Genomic DNA, 23074 nt, shown 5'->3' on the forward strand with positions numbered 1-23074 from the left:
GAGAGAGAGAGAGAGAGAGAGAGAGAATAAAGGTTGTGAATGAATGACAGCAAAGGTGACGTGCAAACAACGCACATCTACAGGTAAGTTAGGATTAAGCATAATAAAAATCAATTATGAAGCAGAACAATACGAGCTTGACTTAGATCATGTCCATTACGTCAGGATAACCTCACACACACACACACACACACACACACACACACACACACACACACACACACACACATCAGAATCACACCGCACTCACTCCCCTGTGTTTTGTGCTTTTCCTCAGTGTTTTTTAGGTCCTCTGATGTGGTGACAGTCCTATTAGAAAAGCTGACAACTTACTGATTTTTGGCGCACCACAAGACTTAAAGAAAAGAGGATGCTAAACATTGTGAAAGTGAGTGTGGCAGGTTTCTTGATTTCTGACCATTATTGTACTTGGAATTCTACCGAAAAATACAGTAAAACAAAATAAAATAAAAATATGCGCAGTGAAGAGAGAAAAATGAGGTATTCGTTTTCTGCATATGACGAGCGACTTGCATGAGCGATGGCGACGCAGTAAATCTATATTGATGCCGACCTTGCTCTTACTTTGCTCCGAAAACAACATACGCATTTATCAAACCCGTCGCTGTTTCGTCAAGCCTCGCGCGATACGCAGAATCAAAATGACCTTCTATAGGGATCTTTTTTTTTTTTTTCTTTTTATTTATTCACGTTAATCTAATAGGATCCATTATTTAAATCTGACGTCACCTTCATTTCCTGGCTAAAAAGAAAACCCCACCCACCCACACACACACATACACACACACACACACACACACACACACACACACACACACACACACACACACACACACACACACACACACACACACACAAACACACACACACGAGGAATGCACACCAACAGCCATCTAACCTCACATGGATCCATCATTTTGACACACTGATGATGACAGGACTGGTTCACAAGATTGCCATGATTACCACAGCAGTGACACGAAAAACTGCTCGCTGCAAAGAAATTCATCCGTAATAGTTTCACTTATTTTGTGCATTTGTTTGATTTAATTTTACTTATTTATTTGCCTTATTTTTCATTTTATTTATTTATTTATTTGTCGCTTGTCGTTTGGGGGGTAAAATCAGTTTCTTTTCCAGGACTTTTGTAATCAAACTTTTCCTGACATCTCATTAAAAGAATAATAAATAAATAAATGTATATGTCGGTTGATTTGAGCGTTAATTCTTTCATAGCTTTTAATCCACAAAGGGGTGGCCATAACGTGATCGAAACACACACACACACACACACACACATCTGAAAGATACTCGTATGACAGAACAAATACCTAATGGGGAAAAAAAAAAAAGGTTGCGTTCCATGACCTTATACGTTAATTTTTTCAAGCAACAACGAGTGCAGCTAAGGTATCCGAATACGTTACTGTAGTCTAGGAGTAACACATAAGATATACATGCAGTAACCAATCAGACACATAAAACACAGTGCACAGTAAGTACGGCAAGCGTGCATTTGCATATATTTGTGAGCAAATTTTTGATGTGAGTTGATATGCAGGTACATAATTTATGGTAATTCTTGTAATATATATATATATATATATATATATATATATATATATATATATATAGAGAGAGAGAGAGAGAGAGAGAGAGAGAGAGAGAGAGAGAGAGAGAGAGAGAGAGAGAGAGAGAGAGAGAGAGAGAGAGAGAGAGAGAGAGAGAGAGAGAGAGAGAGAGAGATGCATGTATATCTTCACATTTGCTGCCAAGTCTTTATAGAGAAATTTTCGTTTAGTGGAACGCTCTTCCCCCCTGCCGCCGAGAAGAGATTAATATAATACGAGTCAGTCAGAAGTCTGAGGAATACAGTATCCAGTCTGCTGCGTAGTCATATAATGTTACGTAAGGTCAAGACAACATAATGCCGGGGTAGAGAAATCCGGGAACTGGGAGTCTCACCTTGACGTGTCCGACCTGAGCAGGTTCCTGGTCACTGCCTCGCACCGCGTCGCGGCAATGCTGACTTCCTGTGTGTACTTTTCCCTTGGCGTGAAAATAGAAATGTCTTTAAAATACAGTCCAGATTAGCGAAAAAAAAAAAAAAAGTTCAGATAAGTTTTACTGAAGGACGAGGACACAACACACCACATAATGTAGACAGAGGCCATTACCAAAACCAAGTGTGAGGTTCATCTCCCTGTCCATCGCTGTCATCACCAACAAATATAATGAATGACGGCACCTAGCGTTTTGCACTTCTACTTTTTATTATTCTCAACTGCCCTGCCATAATATAAGTCTGACTTCTACCAAAAATGTGTTGTTCACCCAATTTATATCATTCCTTGCTGTCACACGTACATTTTGTCCTGTTTGGTGATCAAATTATTCTTACAAACTGAGGCCTTCAAGCGGCTCGGCTCAGGGCATCGTCCCCAGTTCCCTTTTAAGGATGTCTCCGTTTCCGAGACTACCAGCGAAATTAAGCATAAGATGTCTCAAATAGAGAAACCTGTCCCATTTATTTATGTCTCTTTCGGTGTTGGTCTGTTGCTGTGCGGCCATCACTTGTGTACTGGGCTGGTGGTGGATCGCTGGTATCTCAACTACCGTGATTGTCTGCCTGCCTGCCTGCATGAGTTAATGCTACTGAGTCCTATTGACAGAATCTTATTTACTTCGTGTCTGCCGTAATCTGTCATGGTTCAGTTTGTCACCCGCTGAGTTGATTATTATTCATTCCATAGTTAATGTAAACGCTGATATTGCGACGGTGGTGGTGATGATGATGATGATAATAAAGATGATGCATAATAACCTTGTTTGTCTCAACATTACAAAATCACATCATAATTCTGCATTTCTCAAGGTCAGTCTGTGTATACCCGGCTAGATTATATCGAATTGTGAACAAACACATTCGTGCATCAGCAAGAACACTGCCGGACAAGCACGGCTGGATTTTACTGGTTTGTTACGTCTTGCCACTCCTGCTGCTTTGCTGAAACCAGGAAAAACAGGATGAGAGAAAACACTTAAACCTTACGTCTCTCAAGAAAATTCCAAGAACCCCATGAATAGTACCAATCAAAGCAATGACTCGTACTTTTGAACTTCCATTGGGACCACTTCTAAAGGCTACAGAGTGAACTGATTGGATTTTTATGAGCGTTCTTTTTTTCTCTAATTAATGGTTTGAAACTATTGCTGTGATCACGAGAACATATTTGAAATGTCAGTCACTTCCATTACAGCATGTTTTACCTAGTGCCTCTTAGTATGTAGCACCCCATCATGCACCCCAGCCATGTGTCCCCTTAAGTTAGAACTTCCCAGCCACGCGCCTGTCAATGGGTACACTACGTCTCCCTTGTAACCCGCCATGTGCCTCCCTATGTACTCCCCGCCACCCTCTTCTCAGTGTTTACAGCAAGAGCGTCTCTCCCTCTCCCTTGCCTCCCTTACACGTGGCTCTCAGTAGGTGAAGTACGCCTCTCATTCCTCACTTATGCATTCCCTTCCCCTCCCCAGTGGATATAGTACGCAGCAAGTTCGCTGGCACACACACACACACACACACACACACACACACACACACACACACACACACACACTCAAAACAAACTTAGGGCAGTGCAGAAGAGTGAAAGTCCAGCATGTGGAGGCTGCTGGGTGCCAGACAAGGTTGTGATGTTGTATGACGAATAAACTGCAAATTATTCCTTCGTGTGAGGCTGAGACACGGAAAAAAAGAACGTAAAGAAAACGATGCAGTCTGGTGTGTAATGCAACGAGTCCTTCCTTCAAATCTCTGGCTTCAAAAGAAGCAAACAGATAAATAAACAAGTCACTAGCCGTTGGTACGCATCTCCCCCCAAAGTGAGTCGCGGTCAGTCTGGCGCAGTTTGTCAACACGCCGACCGACTCAACAAGCGGGTACTGGAGGGAGGGACGGAGGATTAGGGGCGAGGCTGAGGGAATTCCTTGTTCTAGCTGTGGCGCGTTCCTGCTGCATGTCCCTCTCAATTTACGTAATCTTGTTTAACAGAAATGTGAAGATTGTGTATATATTTTTTTTTTTTTCCGCATATGAGTTGTCTGCATGTTGTTGTTGTTCTTGGTGGTGGTGGTGGTGGTGGTGGTGGTGGTGTTTTTGTTTATGTTTATGTTTATGTTGTCGTTGTTGATGATGATGATGATGATGATGATGATGATGATGATGGTAGTGTTGCTTTAGTTGTTGTTGTTGTTGTTGTTGGTGATGATGGTGGTAGTATGTTTTCTCAAGTAATATTTGAACCCTTCATAAATAAATGTCTCACACTCAAGAAAAAACAGGTCAGTTAACAACAACAGCAACAACAACTACTACTACTACTACTACTACTGCTATTACTACTACTACTACTACTACTACTACTACTATTATTACAACTGCTGCAACAACAACAACAACAACAACAACAACAACAGCAACAACAACAACAACAACAATAAGGACAAACGAGGAAAAAAAAACATTTAAAATAATGAAATCCTGATTACCTCTACACATTCAAGTAGAACAGATGTCTGTCAGGAAGAGCCCATTACGACCATGGCGACCAACAGGAGCTAGCAATGCTGCCACTGTCTTCAGGAAGTGATCGCCTCGACTCTCTGTCTGACCTCGCTCGCGTTTCAGAGGTCGACTGTGACAAAAAAAAAAAAAAAAAATGAAGAAAACCACTGTGTCAGAAAATTCCCCATAAAGACAAATAAATACATAAAGAAAGAAGGAAAGAAAGAACTCTACACACGCATGATATTTGAACTTTCTTACTGATAAACATTGTGAGTAGAGAATTTAATTAGGCCTAACATGTTGCTACTATTTAGGCCTCTAGTCTCTCTCATGCGTCATCAACCGATTTAATTGGCGACTCGTTGGATCCCATTTCCTATTAGTAGTAATTATTAGTAAATTCATATACTTTAACCTACATACAAGCATGCCTTTGTTATTAGACAATGAAATACATCAACAGAGGTCTGAATGAATGTTATCTGATACTAATACTTTCTTGCGGAAACATGTGATCTCTAAACTCCTTACCGCTCATATTTACGACACCTGAAATAACGACGCATTTTTTTTTTTTTTAACTGAGACACAAAAAGAAATAAAATTGTCTCAGATGAAAATAGCAATACAGAACACTATTGAAAACTTCAACTGTGATTACTACATTGTTATAAAGCTTTTGTTTTCTCAGTTGAGACGCTTTCTTTACCCTTGAAAATTTGATGCACACACACACACACACACACACACACACACACTGGCCTCTTACTCATGAACGCTCAGAAAGATAATAACGGACCAAGAAATTGTATTCTGGGAAAAAAATCCAAGTAATATTTTTTCTTTGTAAAGTCGATAAAAAAACAAATCATGGTAAGTGAAACAACGAGTAATGAGCTCAAACTGAGAACTATTCCAAAGATTCCCTAACTAGTGCTAACCATCCTAACGTACTGAGAAATTACACATACGTGCGGAATAATAAATAACAATGTACGTTGATACTTGACATAAATAGTGCCACTTTTTCTCTTAATATTATTAACGAGAGGATGGATAAAGGAGAATGAATATAAGAGCATAAGAAAACATGGTAAGCTGCAAGAAACCATGAAGCCTACACGAGGTATGTTCAGCGTGAAGTGTATCGATCTGTTCCACCTTTCACCAACCTGTCATCAACGCAATGCACCATCGTCATGTTGATTTGTTTACTTTTGCGTCTTAAAGCCAGACGGGGACGATTCTGATGCAACCCGCGGGTCACTTTTCACAGGCGGGCAGACGCAGCTATCTCCCCGCCCCACCCTATGACCTTTCAGACATTCCTAGAGAGAGAGAGAGAGAGAGAGAGAGAGAGAGAGAGAGAGAGAGAGAGAGAGAGAGAGAGAGAGAGAGAGTCACTGAGGATTTTCCGTTGTCCAGCCGGGGTTGTACAGACTATAGTGGCGCTCTTTCCACAACAGCATGATGCAATTTTATTAATTTGTTGACTGTCTGAACCGCGCCTTCTTTTCACTTCATCCTATTGGTGGAGAGGGCAGCGGACCCGACTGAATGGCATGTGTGCGGCCTTCATGGGAAGCCGGGTGCAGTTGCCACCATGTAAACACGGCGTCTATCTCACACTCTATCGGAACAATCTTATAAATTCACACAAAGCTGCCTCTTATATTCTACTCGTTTTGTTATTACCCCAACGCGATGGTACTCACAGTGAAAATAAGACACTTGTTGCCAGTTTCTTAATTAAGGCAAAATAAAGTTAACATAAGCAACGGAAACCCTTCTGCAGCGCACGTGGCAATGATGAGGTCCGCTACATAAGAGGGCCGCAGTGAGCCTCGGACTCAGAAACATCACCCGCGCCACAGTGATAGCTCTTCATCCTAACATTCGCCCGTGCTACAGCTCATTTCTTGCCATGGCAGGTTGGTACTCCCTTCTCACCAAAGTCTGGTGGCCAACTTCTCACAGGCTTTAAAAGTTATATTATCAAGTAGAAATTTCTTTGCCTTTGAAAGTAACATGTCAAATACAGCACGTCTGTTCTGCCACTAACTTATCACATTATCAAAGCCAAGTAAAAACTTTCCACTGTGATGGGTGACTGCAGAACTCTGAAGTTAACCCTTACACTCTGGATCAATTTGTAACCTTCTTTAACAGGTAAACCAGCTCATTTAAAAATTTATTGCTCACTTCATACACAATTCATGTAATATATAAAGATTGGACTAAATTATCAGATACGTACTACCTGTATGAAAAAAACACGGTTTCGGAAACCATGTACCAGGCAGCATGTTCATTGCACGACCGTATTAGTGGACAAGATTATCGCGTGCTTTCTCGTCCTCACTTTCTGGTGCTAACGACCTGTCCTCTTTCCACCAGCCACGATGAAGCAGACCTACGCGGAGACACCCCTGCACATGCTCCAGCCCAAGGCCCTCTTCGATTTCGCATCCCAGACTCTTGGATTTGTCACTCAGTCACTCGGGTACAGGCAGCCAGACTCATACTCGACCGACAACGAGGACAATTCTCTGTGCCACTTCGATGTCCGTGAGAAAGACGAGGAGACCGGGTTGGACATTTACACTCTCAACGAGGTGGCCGATCACGAGACCTTTGATGATTGCTGGATTGTTCTCTTTGATAAAGTGAGTCACACTGCCACTACTTGTGCTGTTGTATGAAGTTTAGTGTGATCGGTTATTTAGGGAAGTACCAAGACTAAGTCGAACAATCTTCAAATTTTCAAATATTCGCTATAGGAGAGATCACACTTAATACTATCAAACGGTATATAAACTCAGGAAAGATTTTCATATGACACCTAAACACACGAAGACAGGTAAAGACAGGTCAACTCTAATCACGGTTTTGGTTGTCTCCTTCAGGTGTTTGACATGACTAACTTCCTGTTGGAGCACCCCGGCGGCGAGGACGTGATCTTGGAGAACGCCGGCAGGGACGCCACCCTCGCCTTCCGCGGCGTTGGCCACTCCACCCTCGCCCTGCGTGCCCTCGATGACTACTTGATAGGCATTGTGTGCCACGGGGAGAGGATCTACACCAACCAAAACTCATACAGACGGGAGACACGATAAGGATGCAGCCATCAAGACCCCACACCCCACACACCCTCATTGAGAATGAATGTGTCTATTAGAGTAGAAAAGGTTTAGTCATTACCTCACCATCATATTTACATCGCCAACATTTCACTGTAGAATCATACTGATAGTCCAAAGCCATCATCTTCATTTACTCATTTCAATAATCATGTTTAAATTATAATGCACGGAAGTGTCTGGTTCAGATACCTGAGTTACACCTCGCTTCACTCCGCCCCTTCCAGCCATATAGTTACTTATAAGGTAGATCAAGTCTTATATTTGTACTATATTTTTTGTATAAAATATATACATAAATATATGTATGCAAAGTTATCTTTTGCCCTGCTTTTTTTCGATATTCCTGATTTTTTTTTTCTTTTTTCCAAACTATAGAAACGTATTTGAGAGCAACAATATGGTGTATAATGAATAATGAAACCCTGCCCAAGAGTGTGAGGGGGACAGGCGGAGGAATCCCCTTGCCTCGTCTTAACTAATGGGATTATACTCAAGGGAAGCACGATGACTATAAGCTCCTTCTCCTCCTACATACTTCCACACAGCCTCAGAACTATCTCTGCGCGTTTTCTTTTTTTTTTTTTTTTTTTTTTTTTTCAAACTCCTGCTCCACTTTTTTTTTTTCTCTCTTCCGCTGTTCGTTCCCTTTGCTCTAAATATCATCTGGACCAAAGTCAAGGCCGCATGAAGGAGTGAGTTAGGTTGGAATCCAGACTCAAAACATCATCTCTAAGCACAAAATAAAGCAAAACCCCCGATTGATAATTTGATATAAGAAACTAAAAGAAGGCTATAACATTCGGCATATTTTCCTTTAAGGAGAGAGAGAGAGAGAGAGAGAGAGAGAGAGAGAGAGAGAGAGAGAGAGAGAGAGAGAGAGAGAGAGAGAGAGAGAGAGAGGAAAAGAAAATGTCTAACTGAGCTGCGAATTCCATTGCTCGATGCATCAAAGAAGCAAAAGGTGTCAAGAGTCTCATGATTTATAACTTATCGCCAGCTTGACATTTACTATGCCCGGAATTTAGGCAGAGGGTGGGTGAGAGTGTGGCTGGCTGGCTGGCTGTAATGGGTTGTGTACCACTGAGTGAGTAGCACTGGGTAGGAAGCAGCGGTGAGTGGGTGACTAGCTGTGGTGGTCTGTTGTGCACAGCCATGCTCTTCGCTAATGGCTCATGCATGTAATTTACGAGAAGAAAATACAGACCCACAGTAGTTCTAACCATACGTAGGTGTACAGTACGTTCTCTGTGCACCACAAAAGGACATGAAGTGAGAAGAAATATACTGTATCACATGCAAACTTAGATAGGAAAGTAAGACTATGTATGCCTCCTGATGGCGGCAGCCCTTATTGTGTTACTTTCTACTTCATCGTCAGCAAATTATGCTTTCATGTCCAAAATCTTGTATCTGATTTTTTATTTTTTTTTTATTATTATTTTTTTTTTTAGGACACGTGGCTAAGGCCTGTATTCTGAAATCCTTTGTTCTTTCACGACGATTATTTTCAAAGGCCACAGAGATGATTAGCCGGGTTCTCAAGAGTGTTTATCTTGTCAATAATGTATAAATTTTGTTAATCTGTCACTAAAGTCATAAAAAAAAAATCCTTTAAAAGCTGTGCAACTTCAAGTAGAGCTTTTTGAATGTAGTGGAGATGCGGCGCAGGAGTGTTTCAAAGATTATGTTCCTAAGGCTTGAGTCATTACATCATGTATTACCAAAGTCACTGTCATTATGGAGATATGTGTCATGTATTATCAAAGTCTACTAATAACATGAGGTTTGAAAGTTGCGTCATCCCCAGCCCGGTCTGTGTGTCCTGGGTGGGTAAATTAATCCCGCCTCTTCCGGGAAGAGGGAAGGACCGGATGTGTGTGAGAGAGGATGACCCAACTCTCGCATCACCACGTCAGTCACGCATCACTCCCACACAGTCATGCCGATTCACGATACCTCAGACGTAGTATTAGTGAGTGTTAGGCGAAAGCCATGTTGAAGCGCGACACTTGTGAATGCTTCAGAGGTAATGGATGATTACTATTACTAACCTCGTGACAATGTGAAAGGCAGCATTCATTGGAGGTACTGGGGTCATGGCCACTAGTGACCATGTCTGTGTGTGTGTGTGTGTGTGTGTGTGTGTGTAATGCACTTGTGTTGCTTCCTCCTTCGCAAATCTGAACAGTGATCGTCACCTCTCGCTGTCTGGAAAAAAAAAAATCTGCAAAGCTGTAACAACCGAAGCAAGAAAAATATACAAGACAAATAAGAGGGAGATACAAGACAAATAAAAGGGAGAACTGGATCTTGTGGTATTACATTTTCTCCTTACACAATATACGAAAATTCCAAGCCGATATCGCCAGGCAAAGTGAGGGAAGCCGGGACAAGGCACACACGCATACTCACTCTCATGTACCATCATCAAACATCCCTTTGAATAAATAAAAAGCACATCTTAACCGTGCCCAGAGACAAGGTTGCGTAGTGACATGTGCGGGAGCCGAGTAATTCCCAGGAGTGTTGCCACTAGACTTACTTAGGCAAGGTCTGAGTACTCGATTTTGGGTACAGGGCGCAGTATTTTCCAAACAGTCATACTTTTATCACCCTGTAACTCACACCCAATGATTATGTCTCCTTTACCAGCATGAAATATCCACAGTCTTTCATCTTTCAGGCAAGGATGATGCGTGGTCATGTTGCCTCTTACTCGACCAACCAAAGCATTATCAAAACTTCTGTCTGATGCGCCACCGCCGCACACTTATGTTAGTCACCACCAACACCTAAGGTACACTTGTTACCAAGTCTCTCAGTTCCTCAGTGGAGGAAGTGGATTTTTTGTGTCTGGACATGGAAAATGTGGACAGCTTTTCTTCATATCATTATCGTGTAGAAATAATCTTCGTTGCAAGTGTGGAGAGCTGCCCGGGCGAATTCAAAAGAAAATAATTGAAAGTTACGCTGAGTTGAAAGTAAATGTCTGGCTGACCTGAAGAAATATTTCACAACAACATCAACAACAACAACAACAACAACAACAACAATAATAATAATAATAATAATAATAATAATAATAATAATAATAATAATAATGATAATAATAATAATAATAATAATAATAATCTCCACCTACGTATAGGATACCCGGCCGGCAATCCAACTCGGGGTGACCTAGACAAAACACCACACACTCATAGACACATCATGCACTTGCTTAGCCTTGTTGATTTCTTCTTTTTCTGTTTCTTTTTCTTTTTCTTTTTCTTTTTCTTTTTCTTTTTCTTCTTCTTCTTCTTCTTATTATTATTATTATTATTATTATTATTATTATTATTATTGCTATTGTTATTATTATTATTATTATTACTATTATTACTATTATGATATAACAACAAAAACAACAGCAGCAACAACAACAACAACATCAACAATAACAACAACAACAACAACAACAACAACAACAACAACAACAACAATAATAATAATAATAACGATAATAATAATAATAATAATAATAATAATAAGAAGAAGAAGAAGAAGAAGAAGAAGAAGAAGAAGAAGAAGAAGAAGAAGAAGAGGAGGAGGAGAAGAAGAAGAAGAAAAGTAAATAAATAAACAGATAAAAAAAAATAAATGAACATATAAATAGTTAAAAGTGAGCGATACGTAAAGAAACTGTGAAAGGAGACGAGACACACAGACACCCTTCCTCTGTCAGCAGGGCGAGTACTGGCTGCACCGTCCACTTCCTTGTTATATCATCCCAGTGTTCACTCTAAGTAGAAATAATATGAATTTCTTTAAGGCATAGCCCGGCCTTCAAAATACTGTTTGGAGTGCGCCCTGACACCTATGAATTACATGTCAGAGACTGAGGCACATGTCGTGGTGGCAAGGAACAGACAAGATGCGTCACCCATGCAGAATAATTACCTTCCTGCAAAGCCTTAAGTTCGTGAAAGGGAACGCGTTCAATAAATAAGAAAAGACGTGTCTTGTAAAGAAATAATAAACAAATAAATCAATATAAAATGAATAAAAATAACATGAATTGAATTAGAGATGACAAAATGCCAGCCTGCCCAAACCTTATTCTCATATTCAATACTGACAACAGAATCCCGGACACCGTCATGTTACACAATGTCCACATCGGTTCAGGACGACTGGCTCCCAAGTCGAGTCCATGATCATAAGAGTCTGGCTGAGGTATGGCTTTTCTGTATCAAATAATCAGCAAACCAACAAAAAAACACATGATCGACCATCGCTATACATGCAAGGTCATTCTGTCTACTCATCCAGTGCCAGAAAATTCCTAATCTGTCATCAACGAAACTACTTGCAATGGTACTGACCAGTGTGGTATAAACCCGTATATTTATAAACCCTTTGCTATTTCATGAGGACTGTTTTTCAGAGGTTACAGAGATTCGTCGGGTTCTTACTGACCACAAAGCATGCTTTCTAAACACATAATCAAACATGGCTATGTACTCAAGGTCATTCTGTTAGCTTGCCAGAGTTCAAATTTATCAACGAAATTAATTGTAGTGGCAATGAAACCAAAGATATAAGGCAAGTCACATTGGTCTCACACACTTACCCATGGTTTAGTCGGGTTTTCATGAGTAGTTTTCCCACTACTGATGAAGAATACTGTCTAAACTATCACTAGAATCATGGAAACATCCTTGATGACTCTCAGCAACTTCCATTAGAACTAGTTAAAGAATAGCAGAGGTAAGATGTCGAAGTGTTTTGAGGATACTTTTAAGGACACGGAAGGATGACTAATAAACTGGCGAATCAGGTCAGAAGGGCGAAGCCACCAATGGCCATATTCACATTTCAAAAGGATGGTCAAGACGAATCCCTCCTGTATGTTCTGATAATACAATTAAAATGATATCCGACCTCCTTACCCTTCTACCGAGAGGCTATAGTTGCATTAATATTATTACACAGAAAATGTTGATACCTACTCTCGGTTCTCAGAGACAAAACAGCGGTGCCGCCAATAAATGAGAGCGTGGTAAAAATGCATGCCTTCCATCCACCTAATCACCGCTCTGCACTCAAGGCCACACACCATCCACATGTGCATAGTCATGTCCACACCTCACTAAAGATTGCACAGCTTTATTGCTCATGCTCATAATTAAAAAAAAAAAAAATTACAAAAAAATAATAATTGTTAATAAAACTGGAAAAATATAAACAGGGTACATTTTTATTACCTTAGCTATTTTGTGATTTCTTTTTCTTTTCGAAAAGTAGTTAGATTATGCACGTGTGCAATGTATCCTATGATGTACATGTACATATATTTATATACTATGGATAAAACTTTTATTTTATTTTTTTTATTTTATTGCTTTACATTAGGATGTACAATTATATGGGTGTATAATGCATTGTTTTTAATCACGTAATTCATACAGCCTCATACAACTTTAAGTGCAATTATATCAAAACTATCATTTGGCAGCTTCGCTATTCTGAGTCTAGACGCCTTGCCGTCCCTCACTCAGTGTTCAAGACATTCCTAGATATTCTCTTTTAATCACACCATGAAAGACCAGTCACAGATACGAGTAGACATTTGCGCTTCGCCGTGGTGTTGCTAGCCGGGGACGCGCATTTACGTTCCTCGCTTGTTATGGTTAGCGGACATCATTCCCGAGAGGCTACTGGTGGCTACATTTTGAAGTATTCGCTTGTTATGATGAAGGTCTTACTGGTAATATATTCCAGAGTATGATATGAACATGGTAGCTAGAATTATTATTAATTTAATGAGGAAAATCGAACTATTATTATTGCACTGCTGTCGAAAGTTTCAAGTAAGCCACTAACAGACTAAATACAACTCTCTTACTCCTATTTTCCTCTTTATTAATTCATGTTCATAATATCAGGTGGAATCTTAGGACCTCGCAGCTTAACTGAGAGCCAATTTCCTGCAGTGTTGCTTACGTAAGCCATCAACACGAGGTTTCTGCGTCCATTCAGTTGACTCCGTTAGCTCGCTTCCCTTTACAACATGCACACCCAGTGACCGTCACAGGGAGCACAAACAAACTATTCTGAAAAAAAATGATGCACAGTAAATATTCTTAGCCAGCTTCAAATTACATAAGTCTTCATGAGGAAGATGGCGGCTGTGGGTTGATTACTAAGCCGCAATTACCAACTCTGTTGAACGTGGAAATCCTCTACAACTGCTATCTGAATTTACGCGATTACAAAGTATCGAAGGAGAAAAAAAATGTAGTTTAAAAGTAACACACACACACACACACACACACACACACACACACACCCACACACAACTGGTGTCCTTGGAGACCTTGGAGACGACGCGTCCTTCAGAAGCTCCTGTGGCTCAAAACCACCAAGCAAAGTGAAAACTAGTACACTTTCACTAACCCCTTCACGCTGTCAGTACGTAGTGAACGACAAACAAGTAAACGCAAACAGCATCACATAAGGAGAAAAAAAAAAAATGTATGACAAATTTAGTGACTGAAAGGTCGAGAATGTTGGCTGCTGCCCTACTAATTAGTCCCGCGTATGTTTCTCGGCATGAACGGAAAAATTTTGGTCGAATTTGGCTGCCCATGTCATGTTGCTTAGCCGGTCAGCTTAGCGGGTCTTCCTTCCCATTAGTCTGGGACACTATAAATGGCAAGGGTACTTCAAGGTCACGGGCTTCACAACAGCGTCTCGTTCGAATGTTCTTCAGAGACTACAGCGAGCCAGCCACTCCCGGCCTTCACATTTGTCCATAATCGTACTTCTAAGCCCACTAAACGTGTATTCTAGCCATCTAAAACAGTACCTGTCTGAAAATGTTTGTTCTCTGCATAACATTAAGAGTAACACCAAAGACTACAGTTATACGGTCTTTGGTAACACGCCTAAAAGCTCGGTGACGTCCATTTCTTTCGTGGGAGATTTCAGTCTCGCGTTCAGTATCCATCCAAAGGCGTCTTCTGTTTCCTTGTTCATTCAGCGATTCATTGATGTCTTCTGGGGAAGCCGACCTATTTTACCAAGTCTGACTCATTGAGATTAATCTGAGAGAGAGAGAGAGAGAGAGAGAGAGAGAGAGAGAGAGAGAGAGAGAGAGAGAGAGAGAGAGAGAGAGAGAGCAAACAAACTGAGTAATGTAAGATTTACAAAACACACACTCACACACACACACACACTCACACACACGCACACACAAGATTTACAGCACAAGAGCATGACCCACAAGGGACTCGGGACGGCATGGGCACACGGCCTGCGCTGCTCCCTAACACAGGCCTCTACCACCTCGAAACATTCCTGCCGCCACCCTCCCAACACTGAAGACTCAACTCCTCAAATCCACGCTAAGTTAATGATTATGTGGTAGCGCAGCCAGTGTAGTGTGTATTGAACACTGACGTAAAAAAGATGTTAGATTACCTACTAGACTATATTACTTTTAAGAATATATAATTATTTTGTAAGTATATCAAACAGTAACGGCTGCAAGGAACAGTGTGCATTAAATCATTTTATGTCAAAAATGAATTTATTTGATTTCGAGTTTCTACATAATAAAATAAAATAAAAAAAGTATGATTATATAACCAGATATGGTATAAGGCGTGCGAAATTTAACATTGAGAAACCTTAATATTGAGTTTATGCAGTGCAGGAACATAATCACTCAGGACAAGCAGTAAAGTATGTAAGACTCTTAGCAACATCTGAACATTTGAAGCAAGGGTAAAAGCAAGGTCTGATCACGTTTTTGGCAGCGTGGTGGTGGTACGTAGAGTGTACCCAGCGTGGGCTGCCACACACTACCCAGACCCCAGCAGGTGACGCAAGCCTGGGGAGGAGCGGGAGGAATGCAGGAGCTAGCATCTAATACCCATCTCAGATACCACAGCTTACCACATTTTCCCTACTTCCTTATTCTTTCAAACCTCCAACTTGGTTTCATGCTTACAAGCACACGAATGGTAAGCGGACAGTCCAGGCTCAAGTGAAACTGCAAGGCCGGCACGCTTGTCAACGCACGATTCACTTTCAAACACAATCTCACACATACAGCAATATGGAAATATTTCTTGCTCCCTTGAATTGCCAAACTATAGCCCTTATTTAGAAACGCTTTGCTTCACCAACGCGACTATTTTCAAAGGACACAGAGATCACTAATCGAGTTTTCAAGACTGTTTCTCCTGCTAATAATGTAGAAATCTTGTTAATCTCCTCTTTTAAATAGAAGCCCGTATAATATCAAATAGAGCCTTTTGAAAGCATTAGAGGTGCGGTGCTAAAGTGTTACGGAATATGGTCCGATATCGCTTGGCTTAAATAAAGTAAACACCATAATAATCACTAAAATAAAGACCAAAATCATTACGAAAAGATGGAGGGAAGAAATGGTTGCTTCTGAGGGACATCAATCAGTTTGGGAAGTAGGAACAAAACTGATGTAGTCATTTGGTGTGTGTGGATCAAGGAGACTATAAAGTATAATCTGTACGTTACATAAGCTGGATCCTTCGCTCCTCGCTCGGTAAGTAAAGATGTTGCGTATTAGCGGCACTTCTCCCTCGGTGACTCTCCCTCATTGGATCTCGAGGCTAGGCTGCGCGTGGTATGCGCCAGTGGTATGTATTTGTATTAACTTAAGCTCATTTCATATGCAGGATTGACGATTCTAACTGATACCCCATGACTCCGCAGCGACGATAAAACAAAAAAAAAAAAAAGGAAATTATGAGTAGTATACCTGCACTTCCTCCAAAATCTTTATAAACACTTTTGCTTATGATTGCTTTGTATTCAGTATCTAACGGCATTCTGAATGAATCCTCAACAACAACAACAACAACAACAACAACAACAACAGTAACAACAACAACAACAACAGCAACAACAACAACGGAGGGGAAGTAAGAAGAAGATGAAGAAGAAAAAGAAGAAGAAGAAGAAGAAGAAGAAGAAAAGGAGGAAATCGAAGATAAGGAGGAAGAGAAAAGAGAAAAATAAATTAAAGACACAGAAAGAAAAGAAGGAAGTAGGAAAACACAAGTAAAAGTGGAGAGGAAGAACCCCCCAAAAAAGGAAAAACCTAAGAAACAGAAAAGAAAATGTAAAAGGAAAAGGAAATAGAAGGAGGAGGAAAAGGAGGAGGAGAAAAATAGCAGGAGGAGAAAAGGAACAAGGGGGACTAAGACGGTAAATTCCAATTCCTCTTCAATATAAAGCTCAGTTCCCTCTTCAAATTTCAGCGAAAAATGGAGGTTTGGACAATTTCAGACTCTTCCTCCCTTATTCCAGATCCCAGAGCTTCATCATATCTCTTATGAATTTTACATATATGCCCTTATGAATTTTACATATATTGCCTCTCTTGTGCAATCTTGTGTGCAGCAAGGTCGCGGGAGGAGGAGAGGCAAGCAGTTAGCAAGACCAGAAGAATAGCGTGAAAATAGCCGTAAAAGATAATATGAGATGCAACATTGTGGCGAAGCGAGAGAGAGAGAGAGAGAGAGAGAGAGAGAGAGAGAGAGAGAGAGAGAGAGAGAGAGAGAGAGAGAGAGAGAGAGAGAGAGAGAGTTAATTAAAACGAAATGTTTTTGAGTTCACCCTGTTCAGAAGAGCAGTGTGAGTGGAGCCCTCCCCCTCTCCTATATATTTGTATGCGATGCGTACTCCATACTTGGGTGAATAAGGCCCCCGCACAGAGTTACCAGCTAGGAGGGTGAGAAAACCTGGCGAAGACGGCTCAGAACACCTAACTTCATGGAAGCTGTTTTAGCTAGAGATGAGATGCGAAGTTTCCAGTCTAAATTATTAGCAAAATGACAGACCGAGGATGCCCAGTGTAGAAGAGAGGGACAATTAAGTGTCAGTGAATAAAAGTCTTTACCCCTCAATCTTAAGTCTTCCAATCTCCTGAGAATCTATCAGTGGTCAGAATTTGTAACTACATCACCACATCAGAGAACGTGAGATGAAGGGAAAACACTTGGCATAATGGAAGTGAATGCGGCCAAGTGCACCTGCTCTTATACATCAGACTATCATCGATTACCCGGGCATTCAAAACACATATATGACCATCCTTATTTATAAGATTTCCTAGTGTTTATCGACCTGAAGCATTTGACTGTCGATCTGACTTTCTTATTTTCTTACTGTCTTACTTTTGGTGAGTCATTGCCTTTGTTTTCGACAATTTGAAACATTTTGATTGGGCTTTTTGTTGCGTTAGTTTTAAAATTTAATAAGTTCCTAAGTATCCTATGTAACGTTTTGTATTTTGTAATGTCGAAAAAAAAAAAAAAATCATCCATAAGGTAGCCTGAGACGGAGTGACTACCGATCACATCAAGATAATCACTAAGACCTTCGTGGATTTCGCTCGGTCTTTCTGCTGCTACATTTGTACGAGTTAGCTATAAGCTCTTCAAGTTTTTTTTTTTTTTTGTATGACCGATCTGTTGTCTGTTGGGAAATATTAGCTTAAAATCTATCATAAGTGGATATCTACAGTGGCTTGTTACTTAATTCCTACTATCTAATATAAACATTCTCTAACACGGCTTAGTAACACTGGTACCCGAGACACTAGAATTAGTCACATTCTCCTTACAGACGAACCTCCCGCTAAGAATCACACGATGCTCCGGGAGATATTACAGAGCGTTAATTCGTGATCTTTCTGTCATTTCTGAGTGGGGCAGTGAAAACCTTGCTGGTCCCAGTACTTATGAGACTCATTTCCTCCATCTCGCATTTTTACCGTTCTATACGTGTACATACATAGCTATCCTGTCTTTACAACGCTAGCCTAACTCCACGCTCAACCCGTTAGTCATGCATGTCCTTCACTAAGATCCTAGTAAATGTCAGTTTCGTGGTTCATCTCTTGTCATAATATTCTGTATAATCAAGGAAGTGACTGTTCTTTATCTTCGCAGTTCATCTCTTCTCTCATGCAGTTGAACCTAATGGGAGGGATTCATCCATACGCCCCTGCTATCTTGTCAGGACACTCTCAATGCCCCGCTGACCAAGACTCCTCACTCTCAATGCCCCGCTGTACAAGACTCCTTACTCTCAATGCCCCGCTGTACAAGACTCCTTACTCTCAATGCCCCGCTGTACAAGACTCCTCACTCTCAATGTCCCGCTGTACAAGACTTCTCACTCTCAATGCCCCGCTGTACAAGACTCCTCACTCTCATTACCCCGCTGCACAAGACTCCTCACTCTCATTACCCCGCTGCACAAGACTCCTCACTCTAATTGCCTTCTACTTCCATCTACTAATCCAGAAGTAAATAAGAATTTCTACCGTTCCGTCACCTTTTTACTCCTGACCTCACGAGCTTTCTGTATTTCTTGGTTTTGCGACTTTTCCTGCAGCTTTTGCCAGGGGAGTGTATTAAGATACTAACGAAATAAACTTTCTTTATTCTTTTTCGAGTTGTCACCCACTGTATCAAGCTGCAAATGAGCTTCTTCTTCTTCTTCTTCTTCTTCTTCTTCTTCTTCTTCTTCTTCTTCTTCTTCTTCTTCTTTCTTCTTTCAAACACGCTTACAGCTTCGGTCAGTCTTGATTTATGAATAAAAGAAAAGATGCTCTGAAATCTTTATCAAAACGTCCGTGACGGAGGATTAGGTACTTTCTCATGTTGTAGATGAGTACCCATAACAATGTGACGCTAAAATAATTCGTCGTAAAAAAAAAATATTATATATATATATATATATATATATATATATATATATATATATATATATATATATATATATATATATATATATATATATATATATATATATATATATATATATATATATATATATATATATATATATATATATATATATATATATATGTATATATATATATATATATTAGTTTATTTATTTATCTATGTTAATAAACATTATCGTATAGATGGGGCCTACAAACTTCTAAGATATCATTAAGACTTTTAATGATTTTGGTAAATTAGCACACGTTTGTTTACACTATAGGCCCTGAAGGACACACACAGTCGCAGTTGACTTGTTTATTTTCTCTCCTTGCATCGGCTGCAATTAGTTCAACGGCCTCTAATTGTCCGAGGAGGAGGATATGACTTTGGCACAACCTCCCACACAAGTACCAAGTTCTGTGGCTATTTATTAATGACTGCACTATGTTTAGTCAAGGTGCCTTTTAAATACATGACATGCCAAATTATCGTTGTTTTCATTTTCGTTTAGACGTATCAGAAAAAATGGACACGAGTGACGAGTGTGTGTGTGTGTGTGTGTGTGTGTGTGTGTGTGTGTGTGTGATGTGAATCAGTGTGGGATAATGATGGGTGTGTCCTAACCCACTTCCACGCTCTTCCGTACAAAGTAAGGGGCAAGGTCACTTGACAGATTCCATGTCTATAGGACGCTCTGTCCGCGACCCAGACCATGCTGCTTCCCTCAGCCTGGCAGCCGAGTGTGTGTGTGTGTGTGTGTGTGTGTGTGTGTGTGTGTGTGTGTGTGTGTGTGTGTGTGTGTGTGTGTGTGTGTCCTTACATGTTCATAAATTCATGTGTAAGCATGTGCATGTATGTATTTAAGCAATATATATATATATATATATATATATATATATATATATATATATATATATATATATATATATATATATATATATATATATATATATATATATTCTTTTCTTTGTTTCCTTGCCTGCAGATATTTGTGTTTTTAATCAATTTAATTTGTTTGTTTGTTTATTTGTTTATTAATTTCATTATTTTGCGTGTGTACGTGGGTGCGTGTGTGTGCGTGTTCCCATCAAAACAAGGCGACAGAGGCAACTCGATACCAGACTGATGGAAAGTTAGAACAAACTAACAACAGAACACCCACCCACCCACCCACCCACACACACACACACACACACACACACACACCACCTCAACAGTCACTAGTCAAACGCAAAAATTCCTTCACTACGCAGGAGATGGAGGGCCAAGGGCTCAAGGTTTTGTTACACAGGGAGAGTTGCCCTCCATAACACGGCTTTCCCTCCATATGAATTGATTTTTTCCAGGCGACCAAGATCGAAAAGCAGAAGAACCTTACGCCAAAGTGATGAATTCTCTTAACTGTCATTGCAGCGGAGGTCTAGTAACAAGGGGAATACAAAGCACCAACACTGATAAAATTCATGACCTGTATTTTGAAACGCCTTGTTCTCTCATTGCCACAATTTTCAAAGACCACAAAGACAATCAATCAGATTCCGAGATGTTGCCTCCTACTGGTGATGCAAGATCCTTGTTAAAACAAAACGATCCCTCGAATTATTAAAGCACCTATGAAAACTTTGGTTATTTCCATCAAAATTTACCTTAAGCAGTCAAGATGCCGAAATGTTTTAAAAAGTGGTCCCGCATTCTCTCAGTCATATTTCCATCAACCATTCCGTATAGGTGCAGGCTGTGATTGGAAAAATCTTGACAAGGGATGAGGAAAAATAATACCAAAGACAGTAGAAATCTTATCCTCAAATGTTTCGTTGTCTTACATCAACTGCTTTCAAAAAGATTTGGTAGAAATTACTAGAATTTTTTAAGGGTACTTTTATGATTCTGGCTTAAACAAGGATTCTGGCTCAATCAGTCAATCAATCAAGAAAATATGTATATATTTCTAAATCCACACGATGCCCTTATCCTGAAAATATTAACATTCATCATAAAGTGACCACATAATTCGTCCGCAAGGCTCCACATTTACGAAGAGATTATTTGGAATAAGATTTTTTTTTATAAGAACTGCTTCACGTTTAATAATCTAATATGGACGTAAAATGTAATGAGCTAATGAGAAATGGAATTAATGTAATATGTAAAGAAAATTTTAGGCTTCAGGAAAACTTGAATGTTTGTGACATTTGTTATCTTTAAGATTCCAAATCTCACAATATAGCTGAAAATTTGCTTATTTGCTTTCTTCCTTTTCATTTATTATCCAGCAGGAAACTCATCATTGCATTTTATTATATGATTTACCTCTGGAAGCTGAGCACTGTATGAGAGGAATAAATTAATATGAAGTAGGTTGTGAACTATGGTACAGTGGGCGGGGCTTAGGTGAGAAAAATCTGAGGTAAACACGATGCCGACGGCGAAATGTGGGACAAGCAGCAACAACTTCACCGCGTCCACTGGCATGTACGCACACCCGCGCGCCAGCACGCGCGCCCGCCGGCCCGCCAACAAATCCCTGCCACGGTTCCACCGCCACAACATTGCCTTGCTACCACGGACATCATTCCCGATCGATAAAAACACGTTTCACTGTGGCATATGCCTTCCCAGACTGTCTGTATCGATTGCAAATGGTATCTGGTATGACATATGCCATGGCGGTGGTTCCCCTCATAGCAATGCTTGGTATGGCAATTTTTCCTATTAATGCCACAATATTACGTAGTCTTATCCAGGAACTACATAACTCTTGTTCACTTTAAAATATGCAGGAACTGAATGCTCTTGGACAGAACTCAATTTCATCAAGATCAAGAGCTTGAGACTGCAGATTTAAGTTGATACTCTGTGACCGCATTCTCAAACAGTTCTGTGTCTTATCTCAACCACTTTTAACAGGTTCTAATGGAAGCTACTGGAGTTTTCAAGAATTTTTCGTGATACTAGTGATAACTGAACATGTATTTTGCATTGTTAGTGAGAAAAAAAAGTACCCATGAGAACCCGAATAAGCATTTTTGTTGCCTTTGAAACTAGTCCTTTTGAGAGAACAAAACATTTAGAGGCACCGCTAAAACTGCAGACAATAACAAATCCGACCTTGAGCACAGTAAATGTATTTTCGTACATACAAAACATTAGCATGCATATTAGTATATTCATCCCTTATACAGTAATTCTTCGCTTCATTTCATCAGCTAATATTTCGGCATCAGGAAGGATTATAGGCAGGAGTTCTGGAGCTAGTAGGTGTTAAAGGAATGCGGCACGAAAGAAAAGGGGCTTGCCGAAGAAACCATTTTCTGTGTGTCTGGCAGTGCGAGGTGGGAGGGATGCGTCACTTGGGTCACGGGTACAAGCGAGTGGCGACACGGAGAGCAGTCTCAGAGAACCAGTCAAGAAAGATTAGACGAACAGACAGACAGACAAAGTAACAGAAAGAAAAAGCAGTGTATGTATGTGTGTACGTATGCGTGTGCAGCTCAGTAAGGTGAGATAAGTCTCTGTCTGGAAGCCTGACAACTACATAGCTAAAATTACATGAGTATTTCTGTTAC

At 40.2% G+C, this 23074-nt stretch overlaps 1 protein-coding gene across 2 annotated transcripts; it reads left to right on the forward strand.

The window, feature by feature from the left end:
- Positions 1 to 6364: 6364 nt before the first annotated feature.
- LOC135111112 (uncharacterized) lies at positions 6365 to 8049 on the forward strand. 2 transcript variants are annotated; one of them, XM_064024120.1, is made up of 3 exons: positions 6365 to 6522; positions 6989 to 7257; positions 7498 to 8049. In XM_064024120.1, the coding sequence occupies exons 1-3, from the start codon at positions 6516 to 6518 to the stop codon at positions 7705 to 7707; spliced, it is 486 nt and encodes a 161-aa protein (XP_063880190.1). In that variant the 5' UTR covers positions 6365 to 6515; the 3' UTR covers positions 7708 to 8049. The 2 variants fall into 2 exon arrangements, with proteins under 2 accessions (XP_063880190.1, XP_063880275.1); XM_064024205.1 differs by lacking the exon at positions 6365 to 6522 and adding an exon at positions 6566 to 6760.
- The last annotated feature ends 15025 nt before the right edge of the window (positions 8050 to 23074 follow it).

The sequence above is a fragment of the Scylla paramamosain genome, chromosome 1, assembly GCF_035594125.1.
Source record: "Scylla paramamosain isolate STU-SP2022 chromosome 1, ASM3559412v1, whole genome shotgun sequence".
Taxonomy (NCBI): domain Eukaryota; kingdom Metazoa; phylum Arthropoda; class Malacostraca; order Decapoda; family Portunidae; genus Scylla; species Scylla paramamosain.

What these genes read in the sequence shown, in the direction of transcription:
- LOC135111112 (XM_064024120.1), top strand. An exon ending in GGATTGTTCTCTTTGATAAA is followed by an intron (nt 7,258 to 7,497) that starts GTGAGTCACACT and finishes TGTCTCCTTCAG; the next exon opens with GTGTTTGACATGACTAACTT.